Source organism: Sitophilus oryzae, unplaced genomic scaffold (genome assembly GCF_002938485.1).
Source record: "Sitophilus oryzae breed Bouriz unplaced genomic scaffold, Soryzae_2.0 scaffold_557_pilon_pilon, whole genome shotgun sequence".
Lineage (NCBI taxonomy): Eukaryota > Metazoa > Arthropoda > Insecta > Coleoptera > Curculionidae > Sitophilus > Sitophilus oryzae.
The window spans coordinates 819,902-841,403 of NW_022147148.1; the positions used below are offsets into that span (position 1 = coordinate 819,902).

Consider the following 21,502-nt stretch of genomic DNA (forward strand, 5'->3'; position numbering starts at 1 on the left):
TTTAAACAGTGCCCTGGATTTTTTATTTTCATTTTCAAAAGATTTGGATAATTTTTCCTAATCTCTTCTAAATGCAATCATGTATCGCACTTACCCAAAAGTGCTGTTTGTTTTTATGCATCATTGTATTGTTTACCGCTTATCATAGAATCAAAAAGGGAATGAAGTTGATGATAGCCCCAGAAAAACGTAAAAGAAAAAGTAATTTTTGATGTCACCACAGGATAAAGCTAAAAAAGTTTTGTTGAGAATGTATATGTAGATTTTTTAACTTTTTAAACTGTTAAATTGCAAAAAAAAAACATAATAAACTAGAAACTTTCAACCATATTTTCGGAATTGATAAAAATAAGTTCAATTAGTTAACGGAATATTATTGGCCTCATTGACATGTAGGTAACTTTAACCCAATTTGAGGTACACCGTATTTAGTACCGCTTTCGAGATCCAAATGGTTAGAGTTTAATTTGAAACACCCGGTATAAATGTACGACTTTTCAGACTACCCTCTGATGCAATAATCTATTGAAATATAATAAATCAACATCATTAAGAAATAATGTTTTTGAAAAGAAAATAGACATTTAATATTTTAAACATAAAAATTTCTAATAATAACTAAACTTTTTTAAAACTAAATTAGAAAAATTAAATGGCATTTTTATTTAATTTTTTGGTCCAAAAATTACTGAGCGCATTGTTTAGTAGCACACATGTATATTGTATATTATAAAAGATATACTTACTCTAACATAATGATTAGTAAGAGACGATTCTGATTCGTTACTTTCCGATCCCGGTGAAATGCTCCGTTTTTTCCGCTTGCTCCGAGGACGGCCCTTGAGTTTCGGAGCCAAGTGGTTGCAGAGTAGTTCGTGTCCTTCCAGTTCGGGATAATCGAACGTGTCTCGACAAAACAATACCTAAGATATAACAAAATAAGTCCAGAACTCAATAAATCCATAACCTATCAATACTATGTAGAACAAATAAAAACGCACAATCTCTCCGTGCACATCCTGGTCACTTCATCTGCGTTGTCTGTATTTATTATTATACAATATGTATTTTTATGTGGTCTGTATTTATTATTATATATTATATATCTGTATGTATTATGTATGCGAGAGAGATAAATATAAACGACCGGCTGACAGACAGAAAGACAAAATATAAAGCGGCATACAGTGTTGCAGGTTTTTGCGTGTGTAGGAAAATGTGCGCTGAAAAAAAATAAGATATTTTAAAAACTTTCATCTATACTACTGAAATGAATTTAATATATCTTAGCTTACTATAATCTATTACAGCTATAGTAAAACGAGTAACTAATTGTGAAAGATAAAGTTCCAACCCTAGACGCAACATTATTCATAAACGCCTATATTTGTGCGGTTTGAAATTTTGATGCAAAATCCGGAAATACCGCATAGAAGAAATGTACCGACCCAAGTTTTATCACTTTTTAATACATTGTTTGAGTTCACGTTAATTTTCTCATGACTGATTGACATACTTAATAAAATTTGATGTTATTTTCATTAAAAACTCATTTTTTCTCAATTTTACTTTTGAAAACCAGGTCTTAGTTGCTGATTGACGAACTGCTCCATAATTGAATAAAAATTAGCTATTTCGGAAAGTACCGAGAGAAAATCGGGAAATCCCGGTTTCTTAAAGGCTAGGTACCGAAATTCCCGGTTCCAAAAAACACTTCCAGTTCCAGAGACCCTAGTACCTACTATTTTACTTAGCAAAATATTTTAAATTTAGGATAGGTACTTATAATCAAAAACATTGTTATAATAAAACCATAAATGTTATGTTTAGTCAATTATTGACTAAAAATTTAAATTATATTTCAAATATAGCAATATGTTGGACTAATAATTACTGTGGAATGAATTACAAATTACGTTCTTAATGAAAAATAACGAATTAAATCCAATTGATGCCGACAACATTTAATTTCATATAAAACATTATCGTTACTGATATGTCGTTGAAATTTGTAGGAAAATATTTTAACTAATTTACTTTATCATATTTATTGCTTTATAGAAAGTTGTTTTTTAATATATCGATATATCGACTAAATAATTATTTAGTCAGAGATTACTATATATTTTCTAAATTATTGATCTTAGTGACTATTTCAAAATATCCTAATATTATATATATTGATTTTGGAAACTTTTCTACTTACAACATTTTCCAATTTTAAAGAGTGTAAATAGAATTTAAAATAAAGCGTTTTTATTATGTATACAAAAATGAACTCATAAAATGATCTGCTTAATTTCATTATTCCAGATGAAACAAAGTATAGCGGGCTTGAGGTTGGTTTTATAAAAACAATAAAATTATTTTTAGTAATATACCACATGCCACATATGCAATGACTGACTTTTATAACGCAACTTTTGACAGCAGGTGATAAGAGCTACATACTCATAACAAAAAAAAACTGTAGTAAATTATACGAGGTAACACAAAATTTATGTACAAACCGCCAATTGCTTGATTTTTTTTGAATAATTATGAAACTTTGATATCAAATATAGTTTACCTATTATCAAAGCTCACTTTTTCATTAAATAAAAACATGAAATTTCATATCACATGAACCCTGTATATTTCTTACCTATAATATAATAATAGCTTAAATTTTGCTTAAATGTTTAAATAATAGCCTCGATCTCGATAATAGCTAAGCTAAATTACAGCTTAAATTCTTTTTTCAAGTATATATCACAAGTTGGTATTATTTTTACAAAATATACAAAGCGATCACGTAAAAGTCTGCCTATTTAAACGGGCAAAAAATAATCACCCATACTTCCATGGGTGATTTGCTGGGAGAAGAGCTATACTTATTATGACAATAAAAATTAATATGAATAATTAAATAAATAATATTTATAAGCACCTATAATAAATACAAAATACGATAAATTACGAAAAATAAACATGTATATACAAACTCTATTCAATACTCTACAAAAATTCATCAATCAATCTTACCCTTGTGTTGGGATGTTTAACGTAAAATCCCCCGAGAGCATTGACGATCTTGCATTTCAGGTAAAGATTTTCTACGCCTTCCAGTCTTTTCAACATCGCCCTGTATCGACAGTACCTTGGAAAACTTAGGATTACCACGTGAGGTTTCATGTCCATGTCTACGGTGGGTTCTAAAACCAAAGAAAACAGGTATACAAAATGGATATTGGTAATATTGATAGAAATTTATGACAGAATACAAAATTTGAAAATAAGAATATGCCAAAAATGAGTTCATACATTCTTATTCAATCAAAATTACTGAAGTAAAACTTCTTTACACGCGCTGGCGCTGGGAGTAAAAATGCAAGGTCGTGACACACGAGCTAGTAGTAACGAAAAGTGGTAACAGCTTAGGCTGAGAACATAGTGGACCGAGTAGAGCGGCGAGGAATAGCGAGATACTTGTGCAAATTTATTATTTTCATTTGCTTATTGATAATTTAAAATCTTAACAGTGGTTAAAATTCTGGGCAGTAGTGTCGCAAACATTTGGTTAGATGAAGTTTTCAAAAACCCGAGAAAGTATGGCTAGTTTTATAACCTTTATGAAAATGTGTTGCCACTTCACCTCATAACTTATCCAAAATGTACCGGTTATGGTGATTAGTATCTTTCTGATCTCATAAATTCTCTTACAAATACTAAATCTATTAATTTTTGGGAATCTATCATTTTCTACAGCGCGATAGAGCCACGAAAACAAAATTATTTGAATCGATCTCGCCGCTCGATCTAACCGTTCGTTCCAGATCGCTTTACTATTTGTCTTCACAGGTTTGTTTTGGACGCGATGTCGCGCTTCTTGCTCGCCGCTATCCTCGTCGCTCCACTATGTTCTTAGCCTTAAGCCGGTTCCAGACACTACGTGCATTTGGCGAATATTCGGTATTCGAGCTTATTCGCTTCGACGAAGATTCGTACTTCGTCATTTTCCCGGCGGTTGTCGGTAAACTGGCACGAATCAAAAGAGCTCGTAGTGCGGCGCACACTGGTTCGCTCTTATGGACGTACGTGGCCAAAACCTGTATATTATTATATCGGGGAAAATTAATGTATCAGTTAATATTTTTTAGTAAATCTATAAATATTTAGGCGTTTGGAGTTGCCAAACATATAAAAAAAGTTCTTTATCGTTAGACGTTTTCAATTATACAGGTAAAGTAACGATGATTCATTAGAATTTAAAAGCGCAATTTATTTACCAATATTAATAAGTATTACTTTATAAAGGTATTTAGGAAAATTAAAAAACAACAAACAGAATGAACAATGGTTAGAAGATATGCGGTAAATCGTTGATAAGCTAATACAGGGTGGCCCATAAGTGTGAGAAAGTTCAATATCGTCGTTGCGTAGACGAAAATATGAAAAAAGTATTATATAAATATTTGCATGTTTTATTAAGGTGCATATACTAAAAATATTTTGTTGTATAAAGGGTGTCCCAAAGTAATGATAAAATCCTGGGCTTTTTTAAATCATAACTCCCTTTTTTTCTGTACATAATTTGATTCAGCATAAAATTGTGCATATAGGACACTATTTTTATTTGAAAACTATGCGTGTTACCATGCTATTTCTTATTTATTAAAATTTTCATTAATAATAGTAGGTATATCCGAAAATTGGTTAAAATCTGAGGTTAATTTATATTTGTTAATATTTAATGCTATACTATGTTAATACCCTGTACTTTACCAATATTTTCTTAACGCCAAAGAAAATAGAATAAATTTGTGAAGAAGAAAAACTCACATTATCTTATACCGGTCATTTTTTATGGCGTGGCTAACAATGAAATATTTAAAATGCTCTATTTAAATTTTTAAATGCACATTTATAAACCATGCAACATTTATATAAGACGTTTGTTTACAAGACAATTTATGCTGAATAGCAGATATTAGCAGCTAATTTGACATGGTTCTCAAAAAAAGACATTATGAAGTTTCATTTAAGTTAAAACAATCACTTAGTTCAGCTGCGATATCCTTGATTTAGTTATGTATATAAAATATATTTCACAGGTACAATATAATTTTGATATTTTCAAATGGTTAGTACTATTTTTTTTTCATTTTATCTGTCAAAAACTGATATTATATGAGGAAAGTATACGTGCAGTATGGTCTAATTATAAAATGCAATATTTCATATTATTTTGAAAACACTAAGTGAGTAATTTATTCATTGTCGATACAAAAACAGTTATATATGCTTTTTTAGACTATTGCATATAAAATGTTATCACATAAGTGCTCTAAAGTGCATGAATTTCCAAAATATATTTTTATAACAAACCTTTCATGTTTTTAAATATATATTATAAAATATTTGATCATATATGATCAAAATAATTTTTTTCGACATACTGAATTTTGGCCAAATTTTTATAAGGGAGGGAACTACTGTGCGGCGTAGTCAACTTCGGAATTACTCCCAGAGGCTGCGGGCTCCCCTACGCATTGCTCTACTACGGGAAATATTTATTTGTTATTGGACGCATTTTTACAAATAACGTAGCGTGTGGGACGGTGGCCGAAGCCGCTGTACATAATTTGAATGTTCGCACATTCGCCAAATGTACGTAGTGTCTGGGACCGGCTTTGAAATACGTAGTGACGCGACGTGTATTTGTGAGCAATCCACGTGTTTATCAAAAATATTGATTTTGAATTTTTAGAATTTAGAATGATGGTTAATCACTGCGACCTTACAGATCTATTGTGTCCCCCCTTTTTTGAGTTAAAACTCATGATACAGCGCTAGGGCTTTGATAAAAGCCAGTAACTGGGACGGTTTTACAGAGGGTAGTTCCCCATCTCCAATATCAGTCGTATCAAAGATCATGGTACAACTGGTTGTCGTCTCGGCGCACTCAGTGATGAGGTGTTCTGGTGTTTCCCCATTTTCCCCACAGAATCTGCATTCGCCGTTTATTCTTAGTTTCAATCTACTGAGGTATCCATTGAGTGTCCTGTTAAAAACCCCGTAACAATCCGAATATTGTTCTTACTTAAGTCCAGTAAGATCTTTGATTTTTCTTGGTCGTAAGCCCTCAAAATATTGATATTTTAATACAAATTTTGTGAAAGTGAATCAAATTATTACGCGCAAAAAACTATTTGTTACACGTAAAAAATTATTTGTTACTCGCAAAAAACTATTTTTATAAACTTTTTATTTTACGCGTATAAAACTATTTGTTACAAGTAAAAAACTATTTGTTAAACGTAAAAAACTATTTGTTACATGCAAAAACTATTTTTATACGTATAAAACACTATTTGTGACACGTAAAAAACTATTTGTTACGCGTAAAAAAATTTTTTTTAAAGGTAAAAAACAATTTTTACGCGTAAAAAATGTTTTTTTTTAATTTATTACTTTTCCAATATTTCAAACTTTTGTTTCCAATATTTGAAACAAAAAAAATTCTAATTTTTAAACTAAACTAGTACAATTTTTAAAGCATCATAAATGCATACTTTTTATTATGTAAATATTTATATTGTTAAAGCAACATGAATTAAATTGATATAATAACAAAATAAAACATTCCTAAATGAGAGATTTTCATAATGTTGTATCTAATGTAATTCTACATACTTAAAATACACTATCTTTGATTAATTTGCTTTATCAAAACAGATAAAAAGTTTTATAACTGTTCTCTAATTTATTTGAGATAAGAAAGCATGTAAACCGTTTTTTAAACAGTGGCATTACTAGACAATCAGGAAGTTACAAAGGAATCAATGTTTTGAAGGAAAAATAAATCTTTAGAACGTAGTCATTGAAATTCTATATTTGTGATTACTATTTTACAATTTTTGCGAAAAATACAGATAGGCGCAGGAGATGAAACGCAAACACAAAAACAAGCGAAGATGGTCAGCTGCTACCGAATAAGCTGTGGTTACTATATTGCCCAATTGATGCATTGAATTACATATTATATGTTTTTAATTTTATATTTTTTTGTTGCAAATATCACAAAACAATATTAATATCGTTAAATAAGATTAATTTTTATTGTCTGGATTATTCTGCAATCATCACAAAAGACGCAAATCAAGATGGCAATATTTTATAATTGTATATTAAAGTATGTTAATTCCTATTTGAATAAAAGTTAACTGCATTTTCAATTTATTTCGAAATGATAAGATAAAAAAAAAACTGGTGTTGAGAATTAGTTACTACTTACTACTTATCTCAGATAAAATAAAAAATAATTACAGCTCAACATATTTATAGACGTATATTATTATGAGATAAATGAAATGTAACAGCTTTCAGAATACACAGTTAGAATATTTAGATTCTTTATATATTCCATTATCAACAAGCTGAAAATTACTCTAGAGAAAATAAGCATTCAAATATTATCTTTATTTAATTACAGTATTAAACGAGGGGCAGGGGCGCCAACTGCGTGGGTGCTCGGGTGCTCAAGCACCCACGAGAGAAAATAAGTGGGTGCGGAGCACCCACGATCATAAGCATCCAACTTTAAGACACTCGCATCTCATCCAGCCCAATTCCCAATTACAGGCGTCAATTTCTGTAGTTCTAAGGAAGTTTCCTCGTTCATTCTTAGGTAGTTAAATCAATCCTGTTTTTCAACTGTTAAATCAGCAAGCAGATTAACATGGCAATACTTATTTCCTTTAAATAACCGTTGTTTTTTTGCTTGTTTACTTATTGCATAAGCGAATAAAATCCAAGACAGATGTGTATTTCGGGAGGCCATTTTTACTGAGAAAAAATGTGCCAAAGTGAGTCCGTAACTAAGTTCATTATAGATAAAACTGTACTATAAAATTGCGTACGTGTGCGACAGGCTGTAATACAGGTTAAACTGTTCAGACTGGCCTGCACAGTCTGCCTGTGTTTAATAATAAAAATAAATAACTGTGCGTTCGTAGGGGCTCTAAAAATGTTCTTAAATTAGTACAAATATATTAGGGGTGGTATATTTCGACCCCAGAAACACGTCTATAAGGTTTCTTTCGCGATTCTTTTTTAAATTTGGTATTTTTTTAATTTTTAGTTAAAAAATATAATATCTTAATATTATAAGCAACATAGATAGTAGATTATGTTTACAAAAAAGAAAACCCAGAAAAAAAACAGTGATTCTCAAAACATGGGCTTAACACATATTTTTTTTATTTTTCAAAAATATCAAAAACGATAAAGAGAAAACAAGTGTTTCTTTTATCGAGATCTACCAGCCCTGAAAATATTTGTACTTATTTAAGACTCTCCCTGTATATTAATTATATTTATTCTAAATTGGAAGCGAATTGTAAACTACATTAGGAATGTGTGTTCATATCCCCGATAACTCATTGTCAATCTATTTAGCTGGCCATGTATATGAAATGTGCTATGTGATGCGAAAGCTTGTTATGTATGATCTTTGAGAATTTTTAGTCTTGACGTATAAATTTGTTTATGTAAAAACCCTAAACTGTCCCCGTCCCAATCTCGGATATCCCTCCACTAGCAGCTCTTCTCAGCAACTTTTAGTTTCGTTTATTTTGTATCACGATTGTAATGGGTAGAATTAATATTTTCACAAACTGGTATCTGTACTAAAAAATTTTATTTCTGCATAACTCATATTATACTCAATAGATAAAATTGTAAAAATGACAAATTGATATGGTATTTTTCTAATATATATATATATATATATATATATATATATATATATATATATATATATATATATATATATATATATATATATATATATATATATATATATATATATATATATATATATATATATATATATATATATATATATATATATATATATATATATATATATATATATATATATATATATATATATATATATATATATATATATATGGTACATGTGTATGTTACATATGTAAAAAAGTGTAATAAATACGACAAATGTCACAATCTGGAAATATGGTACATTTACTCATATTTGATGAGTACCCACGAGGTTTCATAAAAGTCGGCGCCCTTGACGAGGGGTATCTCACTTTGATAAAAAATGTACATGTACCTCCAAAATATCATCTTACTGCCAAGCGGCTGCCAAAACTGCGAAGAAGACTGCCCATGACTGCCATGTTATTATAATAGGCGACTGCCGTAAAGCATGTCGCGCACTTCGCCGCGCTTCGCACAAGTGCGTGGCAAGCTTAAGACTGCCAGTGACTGCGAAGAAAATGTCAATGTAATTCCAGTAGTGAACCACCCCGTATTATAGAGACGAACGATCGCATTGTGATCCAATTCAATTTTCACGATTCTTTTTTACGGCACATCGTTCAAATCTTATAGATCCGTGCTGGCCACGATTCAATTGAACGAACCGTATTGTAAGCAATGAATCGAATCACACGACTCTTTAAACGCACGATCGCATTGTGATCCGCTTCCATCCTCACGATTCTTTTTTACGGCTCATCCTTCAGATGTTATGGATTCGTGCTGGCCACGATTCAGTTTAACGAACCGGATTGTAAGCAATGCATCGAATCTCACGATTCATTTTTAATACTCGTTCAAATGAACAACTCGTTCAATCTTCGCCCACCTCTAATCGATAAGTATCGATAGTTATCGATATATCGGAACAAGTCCCATCCCTAGTTTATACCTGAGGAAATAATTGACAAAATGCAGGTTATTGATTTAAAAGATCGACGGATGAGTCGAGCACAGTGAAATCCATTTTGCACAATTAATTGGGCATGAATAATCTAAGAAGCAGCAGTAAATAATAGATAGTATGCGATAGAGTTACAGTTTCAAAGTAAGCAGTTGCTACTTAAATAATTAAAGTAATTTAGCTAAATTTCTGCCGAATATAAGTTATTGTTACAGAACAAGGATCTTGAGAAGCAGTCCGATATGAAAGAGCAATCTAACTAATAAACTTTGCCGAGTGAACTTGCTCCGAAAAATCTGAAGGCCGTCAAGTAGACCGGAAAAATGATGGGTATAAATTTTTGGTTTATACCAGAGATAGGGAAAATGAAGTCTAAAGGGGGATGTCAGAAAGTATATAACTTTCTTGACAGTTATCTTTAGTTAATCTTTAAATATGACGTAATAATAATTAGACTATTATAGTATATAACATAGTATATTACAAATAAATAATATTTTTATCAAGCCGAGGAAACGAAAAAAGAAATACAATAGTATAATTACTAGAAACCTAGAAACAATAATTAAAGTACGGAAAAAAATACTGTTAATATTATAATTGCTATAAACAATCATTAAAGTCAATTTTTATTAAACTCAGAGCACTGTGTTCGTTCGCAAGTGGAGCATCGTTGTTGTTCGCGAGATGGTCGGTTAGGCAATTTCCACCGATAAAAGATAGTACTGTTGCATCAATATAATGGACAATCCCATGCTAGTTCCATCATGACATCCCATCATTTTCAGCTTTTTCTACCATTTCCAACTATGGTGTTAGCCTCCCTCATATACTTAGGTACTCTCCTTGTCGTTGAGCTCATTGTTGTCTATTGTTGGCTATGCGGACCCAAGTTATCCCTGCTAATTTCCTAATATCATAGTGCCATTTCAGATTTGGTCTACTTCTAGGTCTCTTAATCCCTCGTAATTTGGTCCATGATCCATCTGTTATCTGTTGTCTGTCCTTCTTGAAAGGAGTTCTGCACATTGTCACTTGAGAGATTTCATTCTGTAGATGATATCTATCTCGTATTACCTAGGTCTTTTCTCATATCCACTCTCCTCACATTCTTTTACGGTCTTTCTTGGTTATTCTCAGCATATTTCGTTCCATTGAGCGTTGTGCGACTTGCAGTTTCCAGATGTCCGTCTTAAGTGTCCAGGTTTCGCATGCATAGGTCATGACTGGTAATACATATTGGTGGTTAATAAAAGAATATAAATCGCCTTCCGTGACAGTTACTGGAAAAATTAAATAAAAGTTCAGATCCCTAAAAATTAAAATATGTTTTCCCATATTGTATATGTCCGAATACAGAACAACGAACGGTTGTAGAAAAATATTACGATGTACTTAAACAGCCGTTAAACGGTAGGCTACTAAAATGCCGTTAATAGATATTGTGACGTCGTTCATGTCGGCGGAAAGTAATGCCTAGCCTTAAGCATTCTGCCAGAGCACCTGTGGGTCAGTGGCTGAGGCTATAAGCGAATGGTCCGTTGTTCAATTCTCACGCCGACCAAGACTTTTTTATATTTTTTTTTGCTTATAGCGGGATCTTATTGCATTGGTTTCAGTCTTTTTGGTTGGATTGGTTTAGTTATTTGGCGGGTTGGTTAGCGTGGTTATTTGGAGGGTGTTAATTCATTGGTTAGTTGGTTATTTGGTAGGGTTGGTTGATTTTTACTAATTTATATTTGTTTTTTATATTTTTTATCAGTGTCGAGGTTAGTTGCGTTGGTTAAGTTGTTTATTTGGTGGGGTGGGTAGCGTTGGTTATTCCTTATAAAATTCCTATATTTCATAAAGCCGTCAAGTGCGTCACATCAACGATGTCATACCTATTAACGGCATTTTAGTAAGCTACCGTTTAACGGCAGTTTAAGTACAGCCAAAATATTATACAATTCCTCGGTCCTTTTTTTAATTAATATGGTGAACGGTTAATCCTGAAATTAAAATAAATCCTCTATATTCGCGTTATCGATATTTAAAATGTATAACTCTTTTCTAACTAGTTTTGAAGGTTCACAGTTAAACATATGTACTTCTATTATCTCCGTATTTTACAATCCTTCAAAACCCATGTGATCATAAAATTTTTGACACAGTATCTTCCTGTATATTTATAATTTCGTATTTATATTCTCTAAAGATGAAACTTCCTCTATTATTTTCTTAATAAAGACAAAGTTTAACAAACGCTTCCTTTACAATTTTTAATTCATTCAATTTCAGTCTAGTTTTATCCAGTTTTTTGTACTCCTGCCATTTTATTTTTAATTAAAAAAAAATATAAAATTTAACTTGTGGGATTTGTAGTGTTTTTTATAAGTATCTTTTGAACTTTTAAAAAGCAAATAAACTAAAGCACTATTAAAAATAAATATCATTAGAACCCAGCTGTAGGTATTAATTTTCAAAAAGCGAAATAATATATAACAAAAATATTTTGTATGTTGGGAGAATATCAATATGAGGTTAGATTAAGCATCCTCCTAGCTATTTCACATTTCTCATATTAGTAGTGTGTGCAACAATATCGCAAGAAATAAAAAAATATTAAATTATTAAAAAAATTATGGTGAATCAATTCATTCTGCCCTTTCAATACAAATATTAAGGAAGGAAAATAATACTATCCATGTATTCATGCATTACTAAGAATTACTGCTTTAGTTTAAACTGTTTTTTTTGTCGCAATTCTGTTATTTTTTTCTTAATTTTAACACGAATTTGAATGCTTTGCTTATTTGAATATTTTCATTCGTGATTCTCTAAGTTTTCTATTAATATTTCTTAAAATTTAGTTATTTACCCGTAACTACAAAAAACGCACGAAAATCTATGAAGGTTAGGTTAGGTTGCTGGTGTTTAGGATCATGTTTGATCTCTCACTCGGAGGCCTTGGGCCCATTGCGATACCCCTGTATTATTGTACCAAACCTTCCTCTCATGCTTTCTTTGCATTCAAGGACTTCCAGCTTCCAGCTCTTGACAAAGTTCCCGATGTCGCTGATGTTGGCTTCTGCTGCTTCCTCTAGTCCCTCCAAAAAACATTGCCCTAAAGTTTTAAAGCGTCGGTATTCCAGTGCCGGAGAGTGGCACAGCAGGTGCTCTATGGTTTCTTCTTCCTCTCCGCATTCTATGCAGTAGTTGTTGTTAGAAATCTTCCATCTCACGAGGTTTACCCTCGTGGGGCAGTTTCCAGTGATGACAGTGTCCTACAATTAATTATGCGTAGAGTACGAACCAACTAAGAACATGCTACGAGCGTCATCACTTAGAAATCGTTTGTCTCTCTTGCACTGGCGCGTCCATGAGTAGAACCCAAGAGAGAAGGCGATCGTTTTCTATCAAGGTCGTGACATGTTCTTAGTCGGTTCGTACTCTACTAGGTTCTTTTTGTGCTCTAGTAGTTTTGTCTTTTTGCTATCTGCCACTGGCCACAGTCTTAGAGTTGTAGCGCAGTCCTCACGGTATTGCCACATCTCTAGCTTCTTGGCCTCGATGGTAGTTCCTACAGCTTCCTTCAGTTTATTGATCGTCACAAGTACTGGGTCAATTGCTACGGCTTCTCCCCTGGCCCCCTCTTTGCTTTGCCTCTCTCACCACATTGCTGTGGCCTGGCACCCAGTACAGAGCAGCCCCGCCTTGACGCAGCCAGGACAGTGCTTCTCGGCAGTCCATCACAGTTTTCGATCTCACTGATTGCATGGTGATGCTTCTTAAAGCAACGAAGCTGTCAGAGTATATCACGATATTTCCTATTGGTCTATCAGCGATTTTCTCTCGTATACAACTGGCCGCTTCCTTTATGGCGTAAACCTGCTTGTAGAACATAACAGCCATCCGATAGCCTTAAAGATTGTCGTATGTCTAGTTCCTCTGAGAATAATCCTGTGCCTCCTGAAGTTACGGAAGCATATGTGTAGATATCTCTTGAGTGTTTATTACTCGGTTGCTTTCTCATTCTTCTCATGTCGTGATGCGAATCCTTTTCTTTTCTAAACTATCTAAAGCTATGAAATTATGCACAAATATTTTTGAGGTTAACAAATAATGTTCCACACAAATTTTCACAAAATCTTCATTTTTATCTAAAAAGTCAGAATATCCCCTTAATTTTATAGAAAATTTGTTAATTTCGAAGAATCTAAAGTGAAACAGAACCTGCGTGACAATTTCATCACCGCAAACTACAAGAAAATTCATCTTAAGGATAAAAAATATCTAAAATATTCTTTAAAAAAACATAGCTTAGCGTCCAAAAAAGTTAACGAAACGAAGATAACAAAACTCACCGATTTGTTGGCGTTCCTGTTCGATTTCGAAATAGTCCAAACCGGTTTCGGACAAGCTGAAACTGTTTCCTGCCGGTTTCCTGGGGGAAGCGCATTGGTCCGGCTCTATCTGGACGTCCTTCAGGTCGGACTCGCAAGCGGCCAGCCTGCCCCAGCTCCATTCCGCATCCACGATGATCCACGTGATCAGATCCTCGACGCGGATGACCACTTTCTCGGATATGGCTAGGACTTCGTCCTGTAACAACAATAAGTAACGTTATTATTTTGAAGACTATATAATGGAAAGGTTTATCTTTCAATCAATCTAATATACAGGGTGTCCCAATATCTAATCCGTGGACATATAGGACTAGTATGTATTTTTAGAATCAAAATAAGTTTATTGGGCACAATTTACCTCTATACATAAGTGCTTCGTTTGTCCGTTAAAGGGCATCAAACTTTAAAAAAAATAAAAACATTTTTTAAGATATATTTTAAGAATCGTTGTTCAGATTTGAATGTGATTTTGGGTGTCTATACCGGGTGCGTCTCAAAAGTGGCTCACCCCCTATAACTTTTTTATTTTTTCAGTTAAAAAAACGAGATTTCGTATGTTAGTATAAGATATAAATTAGGATTGATTGACCTATTCAATTGTTTTCGGTCACTTCCGGTTTCACCGGAAATGACTACAACTTTTGATTTTTAAATGGATTTCTCTGTATTTTTTTACTTTATTCGATAGAAAATGACACTCTGAATGGAATGACATATCATATGTCAACTTTTGACATTTTCGCATATGGTTTATTTGAAATTGAAACATGCGGTTCATAACGACAATTTGACTCGAAATACCAAGAAGTGTGTGGTATCAAATTATTCGTAAAAAAATGCATTTTCCAAATATGCTAATGAGCCACCCTCGTTTCATTTGAAAAAATTGAGATATGATTAAAAATACGATTTGGGCATCTTTTAACCGGCCAGGACAAGACACTAAAAACAATTTAAAATACAATTTATTTTTGAGCGAATATGTCAAAAGTTGACATATGATATTTCATTCGATTCAGAGTGTCGAATAAAGTAAAAAAAATACCAAGGGAGCCATTTAAAAATCAAAAGTTGTAGTCATTTCCGGTGAAACATGAAGTGACCGAAAACAATTGAATACGTCAATCAATCCTAATTTATGTCATATACTAGCATACCAAATCATACCAAAAATCAAGAAAAAGTACGGCAAGGGTCACCAATTTTTTTTTAGTCAAAATTTTTTATTTTTGTTTTTCTATGATGTGGTATTAAAAATACAAACAACCCAAAATTTTCACCCTTCTACCATTAACCTCTATTTTTTAATAGAGATATTAATAATTCGATAATTTTTAACCCCGTGAATAGAAATGACAAAATTAAAAAAGAAACAAAAAAGATAATATTGATTGGATCTGAGACAATTCAAATGTACCAAAAACTTTTCCAGAAAGAGTATCAATTGACTCTGATTCTGACGAATCTAACGATGATTTACCATTAATAAAATTAATAAATCAAATATAAATTTGTTTGTTGTTAGTTTTAGAATATCTGTTTATTTTTTTGAATTTCCGTTTATTTTTTAGAATTTCCGTTTATTTCTTAGAATTCCTGATTATTTTTTAGAATTTCCGTTTATACTAGCATACCAAATCATACCAAAAATCAAGAAAAAGTACGGCAAGGGTCACCAATTTTTTTTTTAGTCAAAATTTTTGATTTTTGTTTTTCTATGATGTGGTATTAAAAACACAAACAACCCAAAATTTTCACCCTTCTACCATTAACCCCTATTTTATAATAGAGATATTAATAATTCGATAATTTTTAACCCCGTGAATAGAAATGACAAAATTAAAAAAAAACAAAAAAGATAATATTGATTGGATCTGGGACAATTCAAATGTACCAAAAACTTTTCCAGAAACAGTATCAATTGACTCTGACTCTGACGAATCTAACGATGATTTACCATTAATAAAATTAATAAATCAAATATAAATTTGTTTGTTGTTAGTTTTAGAATATCTGTTTATTTTTTTGAATTTCCGTTTATTTTTTAGAATTTTCCGTTTATTTCTTAGAATTCCTGATTATTTTTTAGAATTTCCGTTTATTTTTTAGAATTTCTGTTTATTTTTTAGAATATCTGTTTATTTTTTGAATTTCTGTTTATTTTTTAGAAGTTCTGTTTATTTTTTTAGAATTTCTGTATATTTTTATATATTTTTGTTTTAATGTTGTTCCTATTATGTGCAAAGCAACAATAATTAAGTTGAAATAAAAATATTTTCTTGAGCTCTTGATTTTACTTGATACTAAACGCAGTTTCACATAAAAAATAAAAACAAAAATAAGTATCAAAACTTGATATATATCGGATATATATCAGATATATATCGGATATATATCCGATATTTGATATTTATATAAATATCATGATATTTGCCAACCCTGTTTGGAACACCCTGTATGATTTTTTAAAAAATTTAAATATATGTAAAAAAACCAAATAAATTATGCTTGTCCAAGCGTTTTCCCAAAAGACTAACCGTTTTTTAAATAACAAATATTGTAATATTTGAGGGGTGTTTTCACCCTTTTGGAATTTGAGATTCAAGAAACCCCTCCTTATCGAACCTCTACACCCCACAGTCAATCCGTTTGCCAAAAATCAGCTTTAAACGTCAAGCAGTTTAAGCAGAATCGTGATTACTCAATGGTCATATTTTATGAAACACCCTGTATAAATTTTTAAAAAATCTTAAAATATGTAAAACAACAAAATAAAATATACGTGTTTAAGAGTTTTTCCGGAAAACTCACCGGTTTTTAAATAAAAAATATTTTAATATTTGAGAGATAGTTTCACCCCCTTAGAATTCGAGTTTCGAAAAATCCCTTCTTATCGATCTTTTATCCATTTTAAGTCAAGCGCTTTAAGCAGGATCGTGATTAATCAATGACCAGATTTTTCGAAACACCTTATATACATTTTTAAAAAATCTTAAAATATGTAAAAAAACAAAATAAAATATACGTGTTTAATCGTTTTTTCGGAAACTTGACCGTTTTTTAAATAAAAAATATTGTAATATTTGAGGGGTGGTTTTACCCTCTTACTAGAATTTCGAAAAATCCCTTCTTATCGAACCTCTACACCCTAGAATCAACCTGTATGCCAAAATTGAGCTTCTTACGTTGAGTGGTTTGAGCAGGATCGTGATTAATCAGTATGTCAGTCACTTAAGGATTTTATATATTAGTATAGATAATTTCTTTATTGGATAATGAAGTAAATTAAAAATCTCCTAATACTCTAATAACACATCAGCTTGCCTCCAAAGGTATCACTGGCAAAAGTTTACACAGCATTTAAAATTAAATATTTTATTAACACAAGTAAACGATAAAATTGTGAAATAAATGGCTAGTATTGGCGACAGTAGCCTATTTCGAGAATCAGAAAGGAATTTCATTTATTTTTATTACTAAAAACTCATTACAACTTATTTTCATTTTCTCATACTTAGTTCTTTTAACGATATAATTTTTAATAGAAACGTATTATAAATATCATAACCCACAAAAATATATATATAATTTTTGACAAAACTAAATTGATAAACACCTTTTAATATTAGTTAGCCTTGACTTCGGAATTTGAACTAAACTGCCAAGTTCACGGGCTACAGGTTACACACAGGTTAATACAACAATCAATACCTATATGTTAAATGGTCGAAATTTCCGTAGAATCACACAAATATAATATTCTAAAATTATATTTTAAACGTATATTCTATTCGAATTTCATTCAGACCAAAATAGCTTTGTACTTTTTTTCACTATTAATACTTTCAGGTTTTCAGCGTTGTTTCCAATAACAGTGACTTTGCATTTACAATAATGTAGAGATACTTGCGATTAATTAAATGTTATTAAAAAACACAATTAACGTTTATCAATGCACGTATTAGAAATTAAATTTTAGAACGAATTTAAATTTCACATATTAAACTTAAGTTAATTAAAAAGTAAATTAAACATTACCCGAGTTTGCTTAATAACACAGCTTGTTTCCAAGAGGATGGCTTGCAAAAGTTCACAGAGCATTTATCTAAAATAATTATTAATTTCATAACAAGCTATAGGGCTTAGTATTTATAAAAGCAAGGTTACATTTTAACATTTAATTCCGTTTTATTAATAAAAAATCAATAAAACTTGTTTATTTACTTAAGTGAACTTTTATTTGGTTATAGGGCTTTTATGAAGTAATTTTGATCAAATTCTATTAATAGTCACTAAAGAATGAAGCCAAAAATATTTTGGTATGGTAGATTATGTTATCTTTTAGAACAGCCTCTACACTATGCGGAGAACTCTTCGAAGCAGGTCAAAGTCGCATTTTGTCGCCCAAGTTTGTCGCATTTCGGTTTATTTCCAGTTGTCTTGACCCACTTCGGTTTGACCTACCTTCGATTCTTAAAAGCGCTTGAAATCTACTCGTGAGGAGGGCATGGGGGATCTTTTTGGCCGTTTCCCGTTGCCTCGTTCAATTTTGTTTCGTTTTGAGCTATTTCCAAAACGTGGCGGTATCTGTACCCGAGGCAAAGAACTTTTTTTCATGACCAACTTAATTTTTTTAAATACGGACCTTCATTTTTTATTTCAGATTTTGAAAAAACTCAGTCTCCTGAGTACAATGATATGGTACACTTAATAGCAACAAAACTATTTAATTATTATTTAAAAAATTTCAAGTCCGACTCTGTTTTTTAAATTATTTAATCTGATTATATTCATCGCAACAATATTGATCAGTGTTAATTTACAATGAATAAAGAAAATTGAGCAAATTGAAAGATTCGAATAAATAATATCCAGATCAGCAATTTAAGATATTATTTTTAACTTTTCTTATTGTGAATTTGAAATTCTCGATCTAAGTGTACGATCTAATAATTTGCATAATACTAATCGTAGTTATTATGAATATTAACTTCTACAAACTAGTTTCTAATGCTTTACATAGTCTACATGTCCGAAAGGGTTACCACCTATCGCACAAATTTATTTTTCGTTCAGTTTTATTCATAGCTTTTGAATAGATCTTCTTATACTTTCGAATGCATTTTGTACTCTTTCCGAGATGTGTTGATTTCACTTTTTTGTAAAATTTGGATCTGTTGAATTACTTGACGTCATCAGATAATCCAGCTACCTCGCTGACCATTATACTGCTCTACCATTTCCAATCCATCTTCCGGGGAAATTATTTGATTGTTTATATTACATTTTATTTATATTATTTTTTATTATTTTATTGCATTTGATTTTCCGTATTCAACCCATGCCACTGTTAAGTTTGAAAGCTTATCAATATTGTAACGATGAATATATTAAATACAAAAAAACAGAGCCGGACTTGAAATTAGTTTAAATAAATTGTGTCCAAATTTCCAAAACAAAAAAAATATTAAGTGTGGCATATCGTTGTGCTCAGGAGAGCGAGTCCTTTCAAAATCTGAAATAAAAAATGCAGGTCCGTATTTAAAAAAAAATAAGTTGCGCCTGTATCTCACAAATTATCAGCTGATTTGAAAATCTAAAAATACTATCAGATAGTCTTAATAAAGTGGATATGAGAAGGTGCAATTAGTTTTTTGATTTTCTAAAAAGTATGGACAGGAAAAAATAAAATTGATTTTCAAAAATATCCATTTTTCCAAAAAAATCAGCAATCCATGAAATTTTTAAAACTTTTTTGATGGCATCTAGGTGAACATCGCAAAGCGCAACTTTGCCCCAATTTAACCATGTTCCTATCTATTACGGTTACCGAGTTACCAATGCTCGTACCTTGAATTTGTAGCACCCTGTATATAGAGTATATATTTAAGAATATAATGGTTTCACACTCAATCTGCAGGAATATAATTATGTTTATTATTTCTGGGGTCGAAATATACTACCCCTAATATTTACCCTTATGTAAGACTCAACTTGTATATGTAAAATTGTATGGTGAATTTCATCGATGTTCATTTGCAAGCCAACTGGACGCTGTTTGATCGATCATACGGTATTAATCCATAAATATTTTTATCGAACTGTGTAAAACCCCTGTATCGGTGTAGGAAACCCTGTACCTCCGAAACGAAGCAATTTAGGACACACATTTATACGAACTTTTTAAAGTCAGTGGCGCACATATTTTTTTAGAAAAATATTCCAGTGACAACTGACAACCCATATGTACGACGTACGTTTTTTTTTCATTCGACGTAACTTTTAACTTCAAAATTTCATTTGAATGGACAAAAGCACTTGGAAGAAAATTATAATAAATCGAAAAAGATGAAAATTTTAACCCCCTGTAGCTATGAAACAAAGCAAAATCGGACCTATACTAATATGAAAAATAAATGTTATTTTTACGAGAGGAATCTCCAGGAGAGATGACACATGTTTTTGAAACACTCTGTATGTGTAAATGTTAGTACCTAAAATATCATCGTATGCCTACCTATTCTTAAATAGTTACTAGAAAACAAAACAATTATAGTAAACTGATATTCTAATAAAACCTCAGAATTAAATGAATCATCATTTTGTCGTTAAAATGATTCTTCTAAAACAGTGCGTTTATAATGGAAATAATTATTAGCTAATTGGCTAATAGCAGCGAATTACTGTTCGTAACGGATTAATAAAAACCAGTTTTATTTTTTTGTATTGTTTAAATTAACGTCATATACATATACTACAATTCATAATTTTTTTTATAGTTTTTTTAAAAAGCTGTTTAAAATTTATCTGGTTTTGTATCTTATAGTGTTCTAATTATTATTTTAACGCAGAACCTAGTCATCCATTATCATGTACGATTAAAGCGTAATTTCAGGTTAATCATCATTGTCATTTTTATTTCCATGCAAATGCATAAACGTACCTATATCTTAAGTTTATTTTTTGTAATTAACTTAAAATTACAGATTAGTCTTATTTTCTAGAATCATATTGTGTGTAGCATCACATAAAATTCGCATTAGAAAAAGGCACTTATTATTAACTGATTTAAATAAAATTTATCTTTAACACCTGCTTTGAATTGGATTATAGTATTTATCCTATTAGTTCCAAATATCTGTCAAAATTGACATTTAAAAAAATAATGAATGGCTAAAAAGATTTCATGGTCGAAATTTGAAAAATTTCTGAACTAACTATCGAAATTCTGAACTACTAACATCGAAATCAAATTTATCATATCAAAAAACTCCCAGACACAAATTTTCGTACAAATATCATTAGTTCAGAAATTATTTAGAAAAATTGGAAATAAAAATGAAACTCCTACACCCTGTATCTCCAAAACGAAGCATTTTAG

At 31.1% G+C, this 21,502-nt stretch overlaps 1 protein-coding gene across 1 annotated transcript in view; it reads right to left on the reverse strand.

Annotated features, from left to right (window-relative positions):
* Positions 1–21,502, reverse strand: part of LOC115887235 (AT-rich interactive domain-containing protein 5B-like) — a 125,585-nt gene that overhangs the window by 11,533 nt on the left and 92,550 nt on the right. The window contains exons 3-5 of the mRNA XM_030906600.1: positions 14,080–14,317; positions 3,025–3,194; positions 747–923 (exon numbers count right to left, since the gene is read on the reverse strand). Coding sequence (XP_030762460.1) covers positions 747–923; positions 3,025–3,194; positions 14,080–14,317 — 585 coding nt within the window. The remainder of the gene's footprint in view (positions 1–746; positions 924–3,024; positions 3,195–14,079; positions 14,318–21,502) is intronic.